At 35.6% G+C, this 20303-nt stretch overlaps 1 protein-coding gene across 1 annotated transcript; it reads right to left on the bottom strand.

Annotated features, from left to right (window-relative positions):
• Positions 1-573: 573 nt before the first annotated feature.
• Positions 574-5103, bottom strand: LOC112611131 (protein crumbs homolog 1-like). Its single transcript, XM_025364835.1, has 3 exons — positions 5040-5103; positions 854-1395; positions 574-645 (listed from the first exon to the last, which is right to left on the bottom strand). Exons 1-3 carry the CDS (start codon positions 5101-5103, stop codon positions 574-576), a joined length of 678 nt encoding a protein of 225 aa, XP_025220620.1.
• Positions 5104-20303: the final 15200 nt, after the last annotated feature.

The following is a 20303-nucleotide window of genomic DNA, read 5'->3' as shown; positions in this document are numbered from 1 at the left end:
CCGAGAATTTGCTATGCACAAGATATCATGTTAGTATGTGGCACTGACAAATTTTATGTCTAAGGGTCCTTTTTTCAAAAGAATTATTTCTCTGTCAAATAAGATTTACATACATTTCTGATATGCAACCAATGGTAAAATTGCAAGAGCATTTTGCAAACACAAAGATGAAAACCTCTTTGGAAAGGAGCTATCTGCTTATTTTTTTTTTTTTTACTTCTCTGTATGAGTGAAACTTATGTCCTGTGAATCCACTCAAAATTAATTAATGCACATCACTGCCCTCTTCTTTTCTTTCTCATCAGTGGGCAACCAGCAGCAGAAGTCCTGTGGGGTCATTATGTTTCATAGCAGGCAGAAGCAGTGTGGCTGTTTTTGCTGTTTCTGCTCTGCTCTGAGGCACGGCACTCCCAGCCATAGCAGTCAGCTTTCTCTCACCTCTCAGACAGTTGGGGCCTTTATAGGGCCTGTGGCAGTCACACTGGTAACTCAGCCACAAGTTGATGCAGCGTCCTCTGCTTTGACAAGGTTGGCTTTCACACCAATCCTTTCTCACACAGCCTGCCTTGACATTTAATGATGAGACAGATGAAATGTTCTCCAGGGTAATGTGATTCCAATCAATTTTAATGTCTTGGAGACAGCCTACAAATGAAGGTGTGGATGGTATATTATAGAAGTTAAGTAGAGCGACACCATCGCTGGTTGTCCCCACTGGTAAACCACCCAAAAAGGAGTTCTGAAAAGCACATATTGATGGATCACTTTCAAGTGGAGAAGGAGCTTTCGAGATGCATTTCTCCTTACAGGAGTCGTCGATTAAGGTAAGGGTCACAGCCTCTGCAAATATTACCTCCACGAAATGCCACTCTCCGTCGCTGGTGTTGTGGGAAATGTACAGAAGCACCTTTGGCTGATTGTTGACCTGAATTGATAGGTGAATGTAGCCACTTAGCAGCTCCAGCTTCACAAACACATCCCTGTTGCCTTGGAAAAGTAGAAGAGCCATTGGCTGAACAGTCTGAAACCTGAGGGCTATGTTACAAACTGAGCCCTTGGTTGTCACTGAGCCAGTTTTGACCCACAGGAAACCATCACCCTCAAATGAAAGTGTGGTTACGATTTCACACAGGGACCCGGTGTAGCCAGATGGACACAGGCAGCTGAATCCATGCTGGCCATCTTGGAAGTGAGGGATGCATATTCCATTATTTAGGCATTGCTGATGGGTACAGCCCAGGAGAATATCAGAACAGTCCCTTCCTCCATAAAAAGTTCTAGAAAGGTTATCAAATGGGCAATGGCAAGTATAATTCCCAGGCAAGTTCTCACAAGTACCACCATTTTGGCAAGGGTTTGAAGAACATTCATTGACGTCTTCTTCACAGTGGATTCCTGTTAAATAATAAAAAAGGGTTAAAATTAGATATATTCGCATCAAAAATAGAAGTTTCACATAATTTGCATGTATAATCTTGCAGAAGTGCATGGATAGCTCAGATTTAGAACTGTAATGGAGTAAAATGTAAACACTTATTAAGGGAAAGTAAAATCAATTCTATATTCCACATGTGTCGTGAAGAAAAAAGATGCAGTCATGGCAGGCTTTGTATTCTTCCTCTAGGAATAGATAATCTGCCAAACGCTGTGATTGATTCCAACTATCATTGTCAGATATACATGCAGCACTGAATATCATACAAACCAAAAAGAGAAAACAGATCGCTCTTGGCACTGATGTAAAATACAATTTATTTATTTCGGGACTTTTTTCTCAGACATTGTATATTCTGTCCTTGGCTGTAGATTTCACTCTATTCTACTTGGAAACAGTGATTTTGCCTTATATCTTGCTTATATTTCCCCATAATTCCTAAAACTTTGCCAGAAATATAAATAGTCCAAACAACTCTCACCATGAAGGTTTTCTAAGGTGAATGGAAGTCCCCATTTCCTGCTTCCCTACAATGCTAGTGTAAATCATGATGTCTACTCCATAACAAGCTCCTTTCCTGTTTATTATTTTAACTTCACTTTCTATTTTTGTTTTCTGATTCCAAGTCAAAAAAGATATCTAATTAGGAAATTATTAGAATTCATTTAAAAAAAAGTAACACGAAGAAGTATAACACCTTTTAAAGGGGATGGCTGTTGCTTTTCCAGGGAGATTCAGATGAACAAAGAGTAACAATAAAAACTGACATATGCATAGGATTTTATGATTTCCCCAACATCTTCATTTAAATTATTATATTTGTGCTCACTACAATTTTCTGAGGTTTTCAAAGCAGATATTTTTAGTTCTCTTTCACAGAATAAATTGAGCTGTAGAAAGAGCGAAGTCTAAATTCCAAAGCACTTTTACCATCAGACCCTAAATTAACTAGTTTTGTTTTTGAGATGGAGTCTCGCTCTGTCGCCCAGGCTGGAGTGCAGCAGTGCAATCTTGGCTCACTGCAAGCTCTGCCTCCCAGGTTCACACCATTCTCCTGCCTCAGCCTCCCGAGTAGCTGGGACTACAGGTGCCTGCCACCACGCCTGGCTAATTTTTTTTTTTTTTTTTTTTGTAGAGACAGGGTTTCACCACGTTAGCCAGGATGGTCTCGATTTCCTGACCTCGTAATCCGCTCGCCTCGGCCTCCCGAAGTGCTGGGATTACAGGCGCGAGCCACCACACCTGGCCTAAATTAGGTAAGTTTTAAAAATCCAACCTGGCCATGCTTGGTAGCTCACACCTGTAATCCCAGGAGGCCTAGTCGGGCAGATTGCTTGAGGCCAGGAGTTTCAGATCAGCCTGGCCAACAGGGTGAAATCCTATCTTTACTAAAAATGCAAAAATTTGCCAGGCATGGTGGCGCATGCCTGTAATCCCAGCTACTCTGAAAGCTGAGGCAGGACAATCTCTTGAACTCGGGAGGTGAAGATTGCAGTGAGCCAAGATTACGCCACTGCTCTCCAGCCTGGGTGACAAAGCAAGACTCTTGTCTCAAAAAAAAAAAAACAAAACAAAACAAAAAACCAATCGTACACACTGTTTTTTAATTAATAATTTAGTGTATTCTCATTTATTATTTGTTATTAATATGCATGTCTTATTTTCCCATTTAACTCTATGCCCAAATGCGTGTTTTTAAAAATTTAATCCAAAGATTCCTATATTGATAATGTTGGATCAGAACCCCAGCTATACTGCTTGATCATGAGTAGGTTACACACACTTTCTGTATTTCAGTTTCCTCATCTATGAATGGGATTAATAATAGCATTTACATCACAAGGCTCTTTTAAAGATTAAACAAGTTAAGACACGTAAATATTCATAATATTGTTCGGTATATAACAAGTTCTCAGTAAGTGTTGGCCATTACTAAAAAGTAGTAAGAAAGAATTAACCTCTAATGACAAAATTCAAATAGTACTGTAGTCATTGAGATAGACTATTTAGAAAGTGTGGGCATGTGTAATGCCCTGTAAATTGCATAATTTTATATGAGAGATTTACTTGGACAGCATATTAGTCTAGAATCTCATCAAATTGTGCTTTCCTTGAAGGAAGGAAAATTTCTATTTTATTCACCAATGTATGTCTAAAACATAGCATAGTACCTGGCTTGTATTAGCTATTTAGTAATTAATTTTGGAATGAATGAATTCATTATGACCTTCCTAAAGTGATTAAATATTTTTATAATGCTTTCAATCTGATCCAAAACCAAAGTGCTTTCTTTGTGTAAACTTTTAGATAAATGTATGCAATGTTAATCTTTGACGATCTACTGCCATTTATGATCTACATATCTAGGCACTTGATTGGACTCTATTGTACTTATATTTTACTGTAGTAGGATTATTTTCATACAAGCTTTGTTAATTCAAAAATATTTCAAAGCTCTGTGAAAACAGTGGACATATTATAATCTTACATAGAGCCACCCACAGCACCTGTACAGTGCTAAGGGTATGAATTATTAAATGTTTGATGAATAGAAAGAATAGAACCAAATGGAACTAATCTATTTGTTATACAGTCATCCTGAGAAGCACAGAAAACTGACATAGGAATTACAGGTAAACTACAGTATATTCTAAAGGGGTGTTCCAATATAAGTTTAATATAACTGAATATGAAAAGTTGAAACTTTTGTACCAGAAGATATTTTACTTAAACTTGATTTTCAAAGCATTTTAAGAACAAAAAAAGTAATAACAAGTATTTGAGGGTAAAACTATTGAATAACTTATACAGCATAACAAAAGCAAAACATGATTTTTTCTCCCACCCTATCTTGAAACATATTTAACTGAGGAAGGGTTTCATTGCCTCTAGATAAAAGTCTTCAGCAGACCCCAGGACTTTTCGGCTTACTATTTGATAGTAGTGTCACGATCTCTTAAAAAAAACCACCCACAGCAATTAGAATGGCCAGTCACATATAATGATCAAAAGTCTCAATGCAATTTAGAATAAAATCGTCTTTGCCTGCTAGGCTAACTTCAGGCTGTCTTGAAGTCGAGTATTCGGAAGCCTTCTTCCCTCTTACTATTCTTCCATTGTCTCCACCCTCAGATTTATGTGTTCTGTCCCCTAGAAGACTGAAGTTGGTGGCAAAAAATGGGGGAAGGGGTACAGAAATTATTCACCTGACTGATACAATATGGTTCCATGGTTTCTGAGACTGGGAGGTGTTTAAAGTTGGTATTTGTTATAAGGGGCACTTATGAGTTCTTTGGAGCCCACTCTATTCCTCCAGCTGAGATTCACTCTAGAGTACTGTGAAGGCAGGCAGACATTGCCTCTCCTTTTACTGACAGCTCATATTTGCTCCTCCCTCAACCCCTTTGCTATTGGTTTACTGACGTTTACTCCTGCTTCCTTCTTTATCAACTCTTTTAGTAGGATTCTTTCACCTTCCAACAGAGGCCTATTGAGAAGAACTCTTTTTACACAAACTACCTACTAATGCTCCTACCACGGGTTCCCCATCTGAACCACAGGATTCACGTCCACTTAACCCGCAGTAGGAGGGGAGCGCATTTACTTTCCAACACAGCACAGCAACAATTCTTTCTCTCCCTTTCCTGACGCCTTGGGTTCAGAGTCATCACACTTTTTCATCTTTAGATTCCTTAGGCAGGTGGAGAATCTAGTCTAAGTTGCCCGTTCCTTCCCTTCCACCAACTTTAGATGACACTGGAACACTCCTGGAAGCTATGGTCACTCTGGTTTAGAAAGCAGCATCTAGCCCTCAATTTGAGGGGTAAGGTTCAACTCACAATACAGCAGCAAGCCTCTCCAATGAAATCTCCTTGTAGATCCACTCCTTCAAATTGCCTCTGAAGAATTTTCACATACCCCTGACATAAGTATAAACCTTTTGGCCAGGCAAAGTGGCTCACGCCTGTAATCCCAGAACTCTGGAGGCCGAGGCGGGTGGATCACGAGGTCAGGAGTTTGAGACCAGCCTGACCAATATGGTAAAACCCCATCTCTACTAAAAATACAAAACTTAGCCAGGCATGGTGGCGTGGGCCTGTCATCCCAGCTACTCAGGAGGCTGAGGCAGGAGAATTGCTTGAATCCGGGAGGTGGAGGTTGCAGTAAGCTGAGATTGTGCCACTGTATTCCAGCCTGGGCAATAGAGCAAGACTCTGTCTCAAAATAAATAAATAAATAAATAAGTAAAATAAAAAAAGTATAAATCTTTCAAAAACCTGAAGTCTGTTATCTGTATTTACTTTAACATCCTGTGTTTTTATTTATTTCATAATTCACTGTGGTACCTGACAGCAACCATATCTTGGTCCCTTAGTTGAAATTTCAATTGACCATTTTTCTCAATTTATAGAATAGCTACTCTATGATGTACTCTCAGAGTACTCTCAGAATACAAACTAGAAGACGTAGACCTAGCCTGAATGTACTTACAATATAATGGAAGGACAAAATATATATTTATGGAAATGCATTGTACATAGTAGGTTCCCAGCAGATATCGATAATATATGAGAATCAAACTCAGGCAACATTAGAGCGTATTTAGGAAAGTTTTAGGGAAAGGACTTTGAATGATAGATAATGAAACATCTTTAGATATGAAAGCTTCATATTAAGTCAAATCAATAAATATTGATTATATATCTATCATGTATAAAATATTGTGGATAACATGAAGTTTGAACTAGTCCTTGTCCTCAATGAATTTAATAAAGGAAAAGTAAGACAAATATGTGAAAAATTAAATGATAGCGCAAGTCAAGATAATACTGAAGAGATTTCACTAGACAGTAAACAATAGATTCTAAGTGAATTGTATTGGCAGTAGCTGCTGCAGAGCCTCCAGAGAAAGGTATCTCTTCAGACCTGGCTGAGAAGGTCTTACAGAGATAGAATTTAACATAGGTTTTCAAATATAGATCGAGTTGATAAAGAGGGCCTTGTGGCCAGGCGCAGTGGCTCACACCTGTAATCCCAGCACTTCGGGAGGCCGAGGTGGGCGGATCACAAGGTCAGGAGATGGAGACCATCCTGGCTAACACGGTGAAACCCCGTCTCTACTAAAAATACAAAAAATTAGCCAGGCGTGGTGGCGGGCGCCTGTAGTCCCAGCTACTCGGGAGGCTGAGGCAGGAGAATGGCGTGAACCCGGCGGCAGAGCTTTCACTGAGCCCTGGGCGGCAGAGCGAGACTCCGTCTCAAAATAAAAAAAAAAAAAAGAGGTCCTTGTATGTGTAAATAAGTGAATAAACAAAACACTCATCGATGGGAAAGCTTAACATTTAGAGGTGACAATGAGTTTGGCAATCTGGTAGGCACGTAGGATTTACTAGGAAAATAAACACACAAAGGTTAAATGTAGCCAGAGTGGGAAAGTCTGGGAACTTATGAGGTTTTTAACTGTATTTTTTTATTTTCTGGCAGTGGGGAGTCATATGTAATTGTTGGACAGAAAACCAACATGGTTTCTCATAAAGATCACCTTCACAGGAATATGTAACACAGAGTGAAGTGGGAAGAAACTAAAGACAGGAAGACCAACTAGGCAGCTATTAAAACTATTTAACCATTAGCTTATTAGGGCTTGAAATAGGATGTTTATTTCTTTACAATTTACAGGACACTTTCATTTATCCTTTGTGGGCAAATAAGTGCAGATGGTCATGCTTTCTATACCATTGCCTACTTTATTTTTTCTTATGATTGCTAAAATTTATGCATTTGATCTTTCATAAAATGTCAATAATTAGATTATGTGTTTCTTTTAAATATAAACAGAAAAGCAAGTTTTAAATTTTACCATAATTTTAAAAAGAACAAAATAAGTGGAGAAACCCTGTATTAAGATCAATAGTCAGAAGAACAACAAACAGAATTAGGTATGAAAAGTAGAATGATAAACAGCAGTTTATGCTTTTACTTTACTTAAAATCAATTCTATTGACATGTCCAATGTAAAATAAAGTCTGACATATTTATTTGATGAACCCAGAAAACTAAAAGTGGGAATAAAGATCAAAATGTCTTGTATTGGTTGTTGGAGTAGCTGGGCAAAGAACAAGATCTGCTGTCAATCAAGATAAAAGGATTAGGGGATATTTATGGGACCACTGGGGCCATTCAGTCTTCTTAATTGGGTATTTTAGTTGAATACAAATTGGTTATTTAAAGCCAACTATTTATAGTATGGGATGGATTACTTGAAGCTTATTGTTATTTGCTTATATAAAGTCAATTCATTTAATTAATTAAAAACTGTCACCTTATTTTATTTTCCTAAAATTTTTTTAGTTCGGTATCGGATTCCATGATAATACTGTATTTCAAAAATAATCATGATAGCAAAAATGTCTACCACTTGGCATATCTCATATTTTCTTGAGAATAAATCATATTAATGGATAAAAAGAATGCAGACTTTATATTTAGAATATCATTGGATATGAAGATGATTTTTGTCATAATTCTCACTTTGCTGAAGCCATGTTTAATGAAATATCTAATATGAAGTTATATAATTTACACTAGACATGTATATTCTAGAATATATAAATGACATATATATACTAGGCATATATAAAATACATACACAAATGAGGAAGTTTCATCTTGATCTGTTTTAACTGACTTAGGGTTTAAAAATTTTTAATAAATAGAAATCAAAGAAAAATTTTAATAAATAGAAATCAAAATAGAAATTGTCTAAAACCAAAAACTCAATGCATAAATATATCCACTTTTCCTTTCTCAAAAGTTTGAATTTTCATTCGATAGTAATATCTGTTATAGCATTAAACATTAGTTGCTAAACATCTTAAAAACACTAAGCATGGTGCAAATTAGCATATATAAGAAAAGAGTTGGTTACCTATGAGCATCGCCATTAAAATGTGAAAACCATGTGTTCTGGCTCCAAACATCCTTCTGTTATAAAAGAGATATCCATCCAAACACCTACTAGGTTGACAGAGTGAGTTTCTGATCATTTTGGACCATATCCAGAAGTGTGAGCTTGTTTTCCAATGTCACCTCTTCCTCAGGTAGAGAGTATGGGGACTTGGTTTTGACTCATTTCCCTCCAAGCTGGATCAGTGGGGCTTACAGTAAGACTCATTTGTGCTGCTTACCAGGCAGCCTTGTTATTCTTAGATCCCATCCCTGCTTAGCATATGGTGACTCACCTTTTTAAGTCACACTAGTGAGTGTTCTGATCACAACACTGAACGCTGACATTATTATTATGAAGAAATGAGTTTTGGGGACTCTAACCACAGATAAGCATTTTGGACAACTTCTATTGTGGAAAATTAGGGCCTAATTTTATTTTGCTTTACAGCAATGAAAATGCTGTTTTTGTTTTCGTTTTCTTTTGTTTGTTTTGCTTTTGTATAGTGGTTAAGAAATTAATGGCAACTTCAAACCTATTGAATATCTATGCAAGCGATAGAAAGGAAAGAAAAATTAAGAAAAAAGAGCAAAGGCTTTTATTAATTGAGACTGTGGCAAGAGTTACTTGTGTGGTGCTATCAGACAAATTCCAGCCTCTATGAAAGACCAGTTATGCTCCACTCCTTTAAAATCCAATGGCATTTAATTTTGTACAAGAGAATAATTTGAATATGTGAGGTGTTTGAGATACACTGAGAGTACAAACAAAAAAAGTAATTCTTTTTTGTTTCTTTTTAACATTTTCTTAAAGGGGAACCTGAGGACCTATAGAGGTTTCACATAGGCAGTATAAGCTGAGAGGTCATGAAGGCCCCTAGAAGTACCATACTCCCTAAAATTCTCACCATAAGAGCAATTCCTTTAGGTTGAGACCTTGTCTCTTAGAAGCCTCAGTAAAGGTGAAAATGTTACCTGAGAGGGGCGGTAACTCTATCACAAAATAGTCATTAATGCCTTATCATGGGCAGTATATGCCACGTCAAAAAAAAAAATGCCATATCACTGAGGTCAGATAAGTTGTGATGGAAACCAGTAACAAGGTGGAAAAATGTGTGATGCAAGAGACATTGCAATAGTACACGTCTTCATTCATTTATTATTCATTCATGTTTAAAACTTACTTATCAAGGCCTTAGTTTGACTGCCAGTATGTGAGTGCAGGAGATATGATGGTGAAGAAAAATAGATATAATCCTGATTCTTGAAGCATACAGTTTACTCAAGCTTACAGTAGTGGGGAAGGCTGAGCAGACAATAGCCTTGAGGACTGAAGGAAGAAATGTATCTATTGGGGGCTCGAGGGTAAGGGTGGGATGAGAAGGAGAGGCAACATATTCAGGGTTCTGATCAATGGATCTACTTGGAGAGGCATTTCTAATAGTCCTCAGGGAATCAGAATAATGAAGTAGAATAAACATGGACTAGGAGTCAGACTATGACACTGACTTTTATACTAATCGGAGCTTTGAAACCAGGCTATGAGAACTTGGGTAAATTAGCTGATTTATTTAAGCTGAAATTTCGTATGAAGTAGAAAGAATAAAGCCTATGAAATAATTATTTTTGTGTGAACCAAATGAGATAACTATAAATGCTTGGAGCATACTAGTCATTCAAAGGAGTTTCATCAACTTTTTTTTGTGGACAGTATAAGTGAACTTGGATAAATATTACTTGAATAAAAATATATAAGGCATACTTTTTAAATTTATAGGCAACATGAACCTGTTAAAAATAATGACCTCCCTTAGGCAGAAATGATGGTTACCTCTAGTAGTCGTTCTCCAGCATGTCCCACCCCCATTCCTTACAGAGAGACAGGTGTCCCACCATATAGAATACACATGTCAAATATATTCTTTCACACACTCCTTTACAGCTGGGTCATGGGCATGTGACCCAATCCTGGTCAATAGGACTTGAGGAGTGCTCTGCTAGGGGGAGGATGAAAAAGGCTTTCTTCTCCAATATAACAAAGACATGTACCGTTAGAGGGCTTGGAGGAGGGAGAAGATCAGGAAGAATAACTAATGGGTATAAGGCTTAATATCTGTGTGATGAAATAATCTGTACAATAGCCCCCATGACAGAAGTTTGCCTATGTAGAAAACCTGTACTTGTACCCTTGAACTTAAACTAAAAGTTAAAAAAAGGAAGAAAGAAAATGAGAACTTTAACACAATATATACTTATACACAAACTTTAATAATTTACACGAATACATGTAAATAAGTCTATATATCTAATATATCACAGTGATTTACAAAAGGAAGGGAGAAAAATGAATGGGGGATGGGGAAACAATAGAATAGGATTGGCTGGAACAGAATGGAATAGGTATAAAGCAGGCAAGCCAGGGATCTCATGTCAACTAAAGAAGACAGTTCTCTTAATCTGAAGTAAAGAGTTAACTCTCTTCACTTGAGGTGAAGAAACCACAAAACTGAATAGAAGAGATACAGCTTATTGGGTGAAGACCTATGAGTTTCAATTGATGATAATTTACTGATAATTATTATTAACACTTTTATGATCCACAGCAGCCTATGGTTTACTTTATTCTTTATTACCTCAACTTATTTTTGAAATATGGATCCACGGTGATCTGACTTTCCAAATTTTATGTGACATTGGGGCTGTCATGACAACTGATAGTATCTGGGGCAAAGGATATGAAAATCCCTTTCTAACTCCCAATTTGAACTCAAAATATTTTTTGTTTTAGGAGGCAGAGATAAAATATGGACACTCCAATAAAGAAAGCTAATATGATAGTGATTTTACTTGAAATCATGTCATTAGAGAAATTCTTGGGGAAAACTGGATGTTTAACCAGGAGAAAAGCAGATACCAGGGCCTATCAGAAGGGTCTTCATGTAGCTAAGGTCCATCACATGGAATTTTATGTTTTATTTGTTTCTAACTGTGAAAACTACTACCAATGGTAAGAAGCCTTTGGATAGTTTATTTATGCTCACTGTGCAGAATCTTCTAGTAGTTGATGTTCATCAAGCATAGAACCAGCTCTCTTGGGAGACAGTATGTTTCCTGACATTGAAGCTGTGCAGATTTAGAGAGAATCATCATTCAGCATGGATATTATAATAGAAATTTAAGAAAAGGTATGTTATGTATTTCAATGGCCTCTAACAATTCTCCCAGTCCTAAGATTCTATCATAATTTCTAAGTAAAGAATATGTTGCATGCATAATTTCTAAGTAGATAATTTTTAAGTGGAAAATATGCTGAATGTAAGAGTCGACGTTTTCATAATTTCATAATTTTGTCACAGTTTAAAAAATCTGTAAAAAGGAAAGAGCAGTAACTTTTTTAGAAGGCTACTAATAAGGATTAAATGAGGCAATTGTTCATAGCATATGGTTCCAGGCCATACATAGGTGCTTATCAAATGTTTTGTCTTGCCATAATTCCCCAACTCCATTTTTATTTGCTTAAACACATAGTTAGATGTAATCATATCCACAATTTTTCTCTGTGTTGATTCCCATTAAATTTTACTTTTCTGGCAGTCAATCCCCGTATGTGACCTCAACTATGCAGAACATAATCAAGAACGAAGATATGTTCTAAAAGTTTCTATGTTTAAAACTAGAGATTGCAAAGTTTATTAACTATTTCCTCAGGCCTTAGTCCATCATTCATTATTATTTTAGATACAATTAAAGCAAGCTTGATTATCAAATATTTCAGCTTGCAGTGGAATAGAATCAGCAAAAGAAAAGGATAAGGGAGAACTTTGTGTACATTTTCAGCAGCAGGAAATGACAGCCGAGAACTAGACAATAAATGTGAGTAGACAGAACTAACACTTACTGAGTCTCAGATCTGTGTCAGTCACTGGCGTAAGTGCTTTATTTATGTGGCCATTTAATCATTCTAATAAATGATGAAGGATGTATTGCTACCTTCATTTCATAGATGATGAAACCGAGCCAACTTGTGGTTAGTACTCACTCAGTCTGCCTGACTCCTGAGATAAGACATTTGTTCTCTACAACATGCTGCCTCCAAGGAAAATAATATGATGAGCTGGCATAAAATAATGTTAAAAAGTATAGTACCTTGAAGATATTGAAAATAGGAACAAAATCAAAATCTATAGAACATAGGACAATAAATAATAACATTGTCATCAGTAAGACACAAAATTGTATGCAACTTTTTTAGCCAGAAATGCAAGAAAATGTGTAACATATTTCTGAAATATTTAAATGTGAAATGATTAAAATAAAACATTTTTTCCCCAAAAGAATTATAAAAATATGTTATGCCAAAAGCTCTTTTATATGGGCCATTCTCAACCTTAATGATATCAGAAAAAGTGGTGTTACTATATGGCTAACTTATTTTGTATATTAAGATTGTGTGTGTGTACAGCATAAAGCATGGAATTGTTTCTTCAGTATCCATTCTTTGCTCTACTTTATGATTACACTATTCTAAAGTTCTGATGCAAGAGACACATATACACACTCTCCAGACCTGATATTTGTTCAGAACCATATGGTAGCTCAGATAAAAAAATGCTGAGCCCAGAGGAAGATTTGATTCAGTCTATTGTGTGGAAAGTATTCTGAGATCTTCAAACGAAAGACAAAATAGCTGCAAAAAGCCTTGCATTTCAGTTTCACATTTCACTTGATTTTGCACTTCAAAAGTCATACTTTGAAGCTCAGTGGATATAGGTAAGTGATTTTTAGTTACTTTACGGACTAACAAGGAGAAAGTACAGCAATGCACATGCTCGCTCTTGTTGACTTTACTTTGAAAAGTAATTTCAGAGAAACTCAACCCAGTTCAACCAGAACTATCCTAATTGGCTTTGATCAGTAAATCATCAGAAAGGGCTCTGCTCTTGCTTAGTCCTTTTTTCCCTTGTCTTGTCAAAAGTGAGTGATTAAACACTCAAGTTACAGTGAATTATAAAAACCTGTCTTGTATTGAGTTCGATGTTGCTATTCAAAGAAATGTTGGCTTTCTCTCTGCCATGGTAAGAATTGGCTTTACATTCTTTAGTAGTGCTGTTTGTCATTTTTTACAAATTTATTAATATTTTAATTCTGTACAGCCATGAAAATATCAAAGATCAAGTATATTATTGACCTGGTAAGGCCTGACATTCATGGCCCTCCAAATCTGGCTTTTATTCATCTCCCAGCATTATTTTCCATTGCTTACTACATAAATGGTTGTATTAAGATATATTTTAGTAGAATAAAATTTAAAACACATTCAAAGCTTTCTCTCTCTCTCCAGTTTTTTTCAAAACGCCGACTTTCTTTCAGAGTTCTGCTCAACTGCTACTTTCTCTTCAGTTTTTTCAAAATCCCAACTTTCTTTCAGAGTTCTGCTCATTGCTACTTACCCATATTGAAATGCCTTCTACTTGTAACTCTCATTCATGTTTGTCCTTGAACATCTGAGCTTATCCACATGGAACCCAGCATAGAGTACGATTCTTTTTTTTTTTAAAATATTTGTGATTTACTTTCCTTAACTGTATTGTAAGTCTTACAAGTGTGAATACCTCTTTTTATGTTTACTTCCTAGTATACTGTATTATATAACACAGTACTGCTATAATGTATATATCTTGATGAAATGTGTGAAATGCTGTAATCAAAATGAGCATGTATTCAGTCTTTTCTCCTGCATAAAGAGCCTAATGTACTGGAAGACAACTTTAGTCTTTATTCAATGCAAAGGTAAATCTGGCATTTGCAGATATCTAATGTATCCATGAATGGACATGACGGGTCCGTAAATTATTTGAAAATATATGTAATATTTTGTGGTTTGTTGTTTTGCATTTTTCTGGGGGAAGAATTTATAGTATTGACTCTATAAAATATAATATCATAAGAATCCCTTAGTAGGAGTGGGTGTGGTTAAAATGCAAAATCTTAGGACACATCCCTAGAAATTCTGATTCTGTGAATCAGTATTGGACTCAGATAGCTGCATTTCTTATGAGTATACCAGTTAATTCTGTTAACACTCTTCCTCAGACCTGGTCTAAAATTTCAACAAATTTTCACAGGAATATTTGATCTGGAAAAGCCAAGAAGCTCTGATTGCAGGAAATAAAACACTTTCAGAGACACAAATTTTACCTACCCATGTAAATGTGTTAGTTCAAAGAAGCTGGCTTTGGATTGGCATTTAAACTGTCCCTAACCAATGGCAGTGACTTTTAGAAGAAATAACTTAGTTGATAGCGGTTTCTTGATAAAAGGCAGAAACTACTTCACCAAAATATTTCTTTAAAATTTCTATTTGTCCAAAACCCAAAATCTCTAACCTACTTGGATTATACCATATGCTGCCTATTAACTGAGTAGATTTCATTATGTCTTTCATAGAATAAAAAGAATATCTTAAATATGCAACAAGAAATTTCCCTCCACATTTTATCTTTGCTTTAACCATTTTTCGATTTCATTCTTTCTTAGTACAACCTTAAGATTAAAAAAATACCTGTGGCATATTGTAGTAAACATAGGCTGACTTAACTTCTTAATTACTAGGTTCACATACATTAATTGGCAAGCCTATTTAATAAATATGGAAGAGAGAGGAGGTGTTTGGAGGTCAAATGTCCCAGCAATGGCTCCAGTTAAATATGTGATCCTACAGGAGCCATGTAGCTTCTCTGAGTTTTCACTTTGCCCATGGTGAAATGGGAGTAAGCACCTTTGCACCGCCTACCTCTAGTTGTTGTGAGAACTGGAAAAGGTAATGAATATGTAAATATTTTAGAAAATATAAAGTGCTCTATTTGGCAAAATACAAAGCACTATCCAACTATAGGGTAATATGCTTCTGTAAATGTCTGGAATTTGTCATTTGGTTAAAAAGTAGTAAAAATCCCACTAATTTTAAAGTTAAGTTAATAAAAGAAACACTTGAAATATTAAATTTATGTTAGAGATCCATCCATTTTGTAAATATAAATTCTAACAGCTACTTAATTAAAATATGCTGAATATTGAGCACATTATTAACAATAGCTACTGCTATTGGGTAGGTATGGTGTGCAGGTCACTCTGCTAAGTATTTTACTGTATTATTCATTTCTCACAACCTCACAGTGAGGTAATTAAGCTGAATAAATGGAAACTTTGGCAGCTTATGAAACTTGCCGAAAGTCACAGAATTAGACAGTGGTCGCGCCAGAACTTAAATTTAGATCTGGCAGTGCCCAAATACAAATTAGTTACACTTATATCTATCACAAGTTTAGCTATGTAGAAACAATATAAACAAGTTTGAAACGTGTAAACAACAATAATTGCTTTTTAGCAGGGGCCCATATCCATTCTATAGCATCTATTTAGTAGCTACTGTCAATATCCCATTAAAATGTGTATGAAGACAAGGAAAAGATGAGAGATAACATAATAGTAACAGATAAAATGAAAAGATTACTGTCTGAATTGAAGAAAATGCGTAACTATAAAACAAAAGGTGCTGAATTAAACAAAACCAATGTAAAACAAAGAAAGTAGCAACAGAAATGGTGACTAACCTCATCTGACAAGTTCCACTACTTTTAGGAAAGTACAGAGACATGGTTTTCATATCTCGCAATCTGCAATTAGGCTCAGAGCCCTGGGTCTGCACTAATGAAAGAGTCAGCTGATGGTCACTCAGTTGCTTTACAGAGCTAGTCTGAATACTATTTTCCTTGTCATTCTTATATCCTGTCTTCTCCATGCTTTAAGAAATGACAAGTTGCAGAACAAAACAAGGCAAAAGCAACAGAGGACTATATTTTATTTATCTTACAAGTGACAGAGAAGATATCCACTTAGTTTGAAGTATTTGTAAAACAGGTAAGATCCCAGTACAGTTTAGTATTATTACAACAGGTGGTTACCAACTACCGGAACTTAAACAGGAATTTCTACTATGTATCTGAGGTGGAGCTTTGACTGTTCCTCAAGGTGGTCAGTGAACCTGGCTAATGATACCTCACACATTTATTTTGTTAGTAAACACTAGCTCTAGCTGTGCACTTGCTAAGGAGATGTGGGGAAGAGTGGGGCAGTGGGGGAGAGAGAGAGAGCGCAAGCTAATTCCTTTCAGCATCACATTGTAGTCATGTGTAAGTTAGGATGATTTGGCAGCAAGCAATAGAACACCTAAATGAAGCTTCCCTAAATATTAACATTTATTGACTCATATAAGGAGGAAGTCCAAGAAAAAAAAAGTATCAGCAGGGTTATCTTGAAGACTCAAAAAGATCAAGAACTCAGGTATCTACCACTTCTTCACCTCACTGGTCAAAGTTTCAGCTTTACCTCAAGGACGTTTTTGAAGTTATAGGATGGCTGCAAGTGGCATTCTATCTACCTGCTTCCTCATTCACGTCCCCCTGACAGCTCTACCTAAAGAACAAAAGAGAATTTCCCGAGAAACCATCAGCAAACCTTTACTTATATTCATCTCTAAATGAATCAATGGCAAGAAGTAGGAGGAAAGAGGATTATTCTTTGAAACTGAGAATAAAGTCAGCCTCCCCTAATGTACCTGGCTGCTAGGAAAAGGAGGTTATTAAAGAAACCGCTGTTCTTTTTTATTTTATTTATTTATTTATTTATTTATTTATTTATTTATTTATTTGAGACGGAGCCTCGCTCTGTCGCCCAGGCTGGAGTGTAGTGGTGCGATCGCGGCTCACTGCAAGCTCCGCCTCCCGGGTTCACGCCATTCTCCTGCCTCAGCCTCCCGAGTAGCTGGGACTACAGGCGCCGCCACCATGCCCGGCTAATTTTTTGTATTTTTAGTAGAGACGGGGTTTCACTGTGTTAGCCAGTATGGACCTCGATCTCCTGACCTCGTGATCCGCCCGCCTCGGCCTCCCAAAGTGCTGGAATTACAGGCGTGAGTCACTGCACCCGGCCAGAAACCGCTGTTCTTTTATGAAGAGGTAAAGCAAGAGGGAATGCATGAGGATTGGACAGACACAAGTTGTGTGTTTGAGTATATATACATATACACACGTACATTATGCATTCCTAGTGCTTCACAAAAGAAAGGGAACATAATGCTAAAGAGCTAAAGGAAGAAAGCCCAAAATTTGGTTTATAACAAAACATCAAGAACATTTTAGAAGACTACATTATTTTCATGATAATATGTGTGAAAATTGATTTCTATGGAAATAAAGCAAAAATACACAAAAATGAAAACAATAACTGAAAAGATAACAGGATGGGATTAAGGACTACAGACTGAGAAGAAAAGGATGCTGTGCAAAATAATAATAAACTAAAACTAGCATTGCAATAGTGCTATTAACATCTGCATTGGGGCAGAAAAGTGGAAAACTGGTACTGCAGATAATCAAAGCAGTATGATCTGGTAATTAGTTATACAGATATGTTTAGTTGGTGAGAACTCATTAAACTAAATACTGTGGTTTATGTAATTTTTTGTTTATTGTACTTCAATAAAAATTTTAAAACTACATCTGTGATAAGAGAACAAAACTGGGAAACTATCCCAGAGATAAAGGGACTGGAGAACAGAAATTAGACCTCAAAATTTCAAATGTAACTGAGAGAGAAATCAAAATACCTTGAAGGAGATTAACAATAAAAGACAGCAGACTTATTTTTCTTGTTGAATAAGACAGAAGACAGCATATAAAAATGGATGACTGTCTTTTAGTCAACATTAATTTTAAAAGACATACATCTAAATAATGATGAAATAATTAACTGTGATTGGATAAAGAAAATGTGGTACATATACACCACAGAATACTATGCAGCCATAAAAAAGAACAAGGTAATGTCTTTTGTGAGAACATGGATGGAGCAGGAGGCCATTATCCTTAGCAAACTAATGCAGGAACAGAAAACCAAATACTGCATGTTCTCACTTACAAGTGAGAGCTAAATGATGAGAACCCATGAACACAAAGAAGTGAACAACAGACTCTGAGGACTCCTTGGGGGTGGAGGGTAAGGTGAGAGGAGCAGAAAAAGTAACTAAATAACTATTGAGTACTAGGCTTAGTATCTGCATGACAAAATAATCTGTGCGACAAACTCCTGTGATACGAGTTTAACTATACAACAAACCTGCACATGTACTCCCAATCCTAAAATAAAAGTTAAAAAGAAAACAAACAAAAAGAAGAAAAACAATAATAAAAATTAACTGTGGATACAAGGAAAACATAAAAATATTAATTTATATTAAAATATTTAAAAATACATAAAAATAAACAAATTTAAAAGATACAAATAAATGCCAAAAGAATATCAAAATCATAGAATTAACAGTTAAAAAATTTTGAATATAAAAGACTAAGACCCTGAAATTCTGTGCACAGAGAAACTGTCATTCAAATTTGTAGAAAACAGAAAGACATACTACTTAAGATAAGGGCATAGCCTAAAAATGCTTAAAGATAAGCTTCATGTGACTAAGGGAAAAATTATAATATCATTGGGAAGACTATTAGTTAAATAGCATAAAATAATACATTATCAAATATTAGTGGGCAGATTACTAAAGAACTGGCCATAAACATTAAAACCAGTTCAATGTGAAGGTATGGCTAAATCATTTTGAAAAAGAAGACACAAAATATGACAAATTGTTCAAGTTTATTCTCCAAAAATAAATTTTTAAAATGTAAAAATAATAATTGGATGATAATAATTTGTTCCCAAGCTCATGATTCTGTTAGCAAAGACCATGCTATCATGGAAAAAAAATGAAATTTTATTTAAAACATGCTAAATTATTTGTCTTACATAGTGGGCAATCAAAACAATATGATTTCACTTTGACCTTGATAATTAGAGGAGAATAGATTAAAATATTTAAAAAATGTTTTTAAGTTTAAAAGTAGCCTAATGAAAACAAAATATGGAAATTCCAAAACACTGGGGGAGACCAACATCAATAAAATAATACACAAAAAATACAAAAATTATTTTTAAAACACCAATTCAAAAAATCCCATACTCCACGATAACAGAAAATGAGAAGATAGGAGCAAGGCACTGCATATGGTATAACAATAGCTATATATATATATGCTTAAACTCACCAGTAAAAGGCAAGGACTCAAAAACTGTGTTACAAAGAGAAAGCTTAAAGATATTGTGAGGTAGCAATTTATTAGGATACAAAGTTATGTATAATATAATTTCCATTTCTCTGTGTATGTGTGTGTTGGGGAAGGGAAGGATAGAGAAAAACACAGAGGAAAAGAAGGGAAGGAAGGCAGAATAAATATACTGAAGTATTTTTAGGTGTGAGATTAGAATTTTTAACTTCATTTCTTTTCTATATTTTCCAAATTTTCTACAATGAATATGTTTTACTTCAATTTAGAAAAAGGTAACAGACACATCAAAACAGAAATACAAAAGCTTTTAAGTCTCTAAGAGTCAAAGTAAAAGGAAACTTAAATCAGGACTGGATAGTATCCGAGTGAGAAACCTTGTACATCAAAGTGAGGAGAGGAGTTTCTGTTTATTTTGTTTGCACATTTTATAATTTATTCTGGAAGGAAGAAGCAGGATAGATTTTGTAAGAGTTGCAGAGATTCAAAAGAGATTTAGTTAGGAGTTTAGTATAGTTTCTGTTTTTAAAATGTGTTTTTGTGTATTCCATCATCATCATCATCATCATCAAAAAAAAAAAAAAAAAAGCTCTTTTACTTCTGGTTCTGCTACTCGAGAGGCCGAGGTGGGAGTATTTCTAGAGCCCAGGATGTCGAAGCTGCAGGCTGCAGTGAGCCAAGATTGCGCCACTGAGCCTAGCTATCTTAAAAAAAAAAAAAAAAAAAAAAAAAAAAAAAAAAAAAAAAAA

This window comes from Theropithecus gelada, chromosome 17 (assembly GCF_003255815.1).
Source record: "Theropithecus gelada isolate Dixy chromosome 17, Tgel_1.0, whole genome shotgun sequence".
Lineage (NCBI taxonomy): Eukaryota > Metazoa > Chordata > Mammalia > Primates > Cercopithecidae > Theropithecus > Theropithecus gelada.
The sequence above is the reverse complement of the archived record's forward strand: the minus strand, read 5'-3'. Positions and strand labels throughout refer to the sequence as shown.

Coding starts and splice junctions, on each gene's coding strand:
- LOC112611131 (XM_025364835.1), bottom strand. CDS start 5,103: ATGACTCTGAACCCAAGGCGTCAGGAAAGGGAGAGAAAGAATTGTTGC. Junction 1,396..5,039: donor TTGCTGTGCTGTGTTGGAAA/GTAAATGCGCTC, acceptor ATTATTTAACAG/GAATCCACTGTGAAGAAGAC. Junction 646..853: donor GAGAGTGGCATTTCGTGGAG/GTAATATTTGCA, acceptor CTTCATTTGTAG/GCTGTCTCCAAGACATTAAA.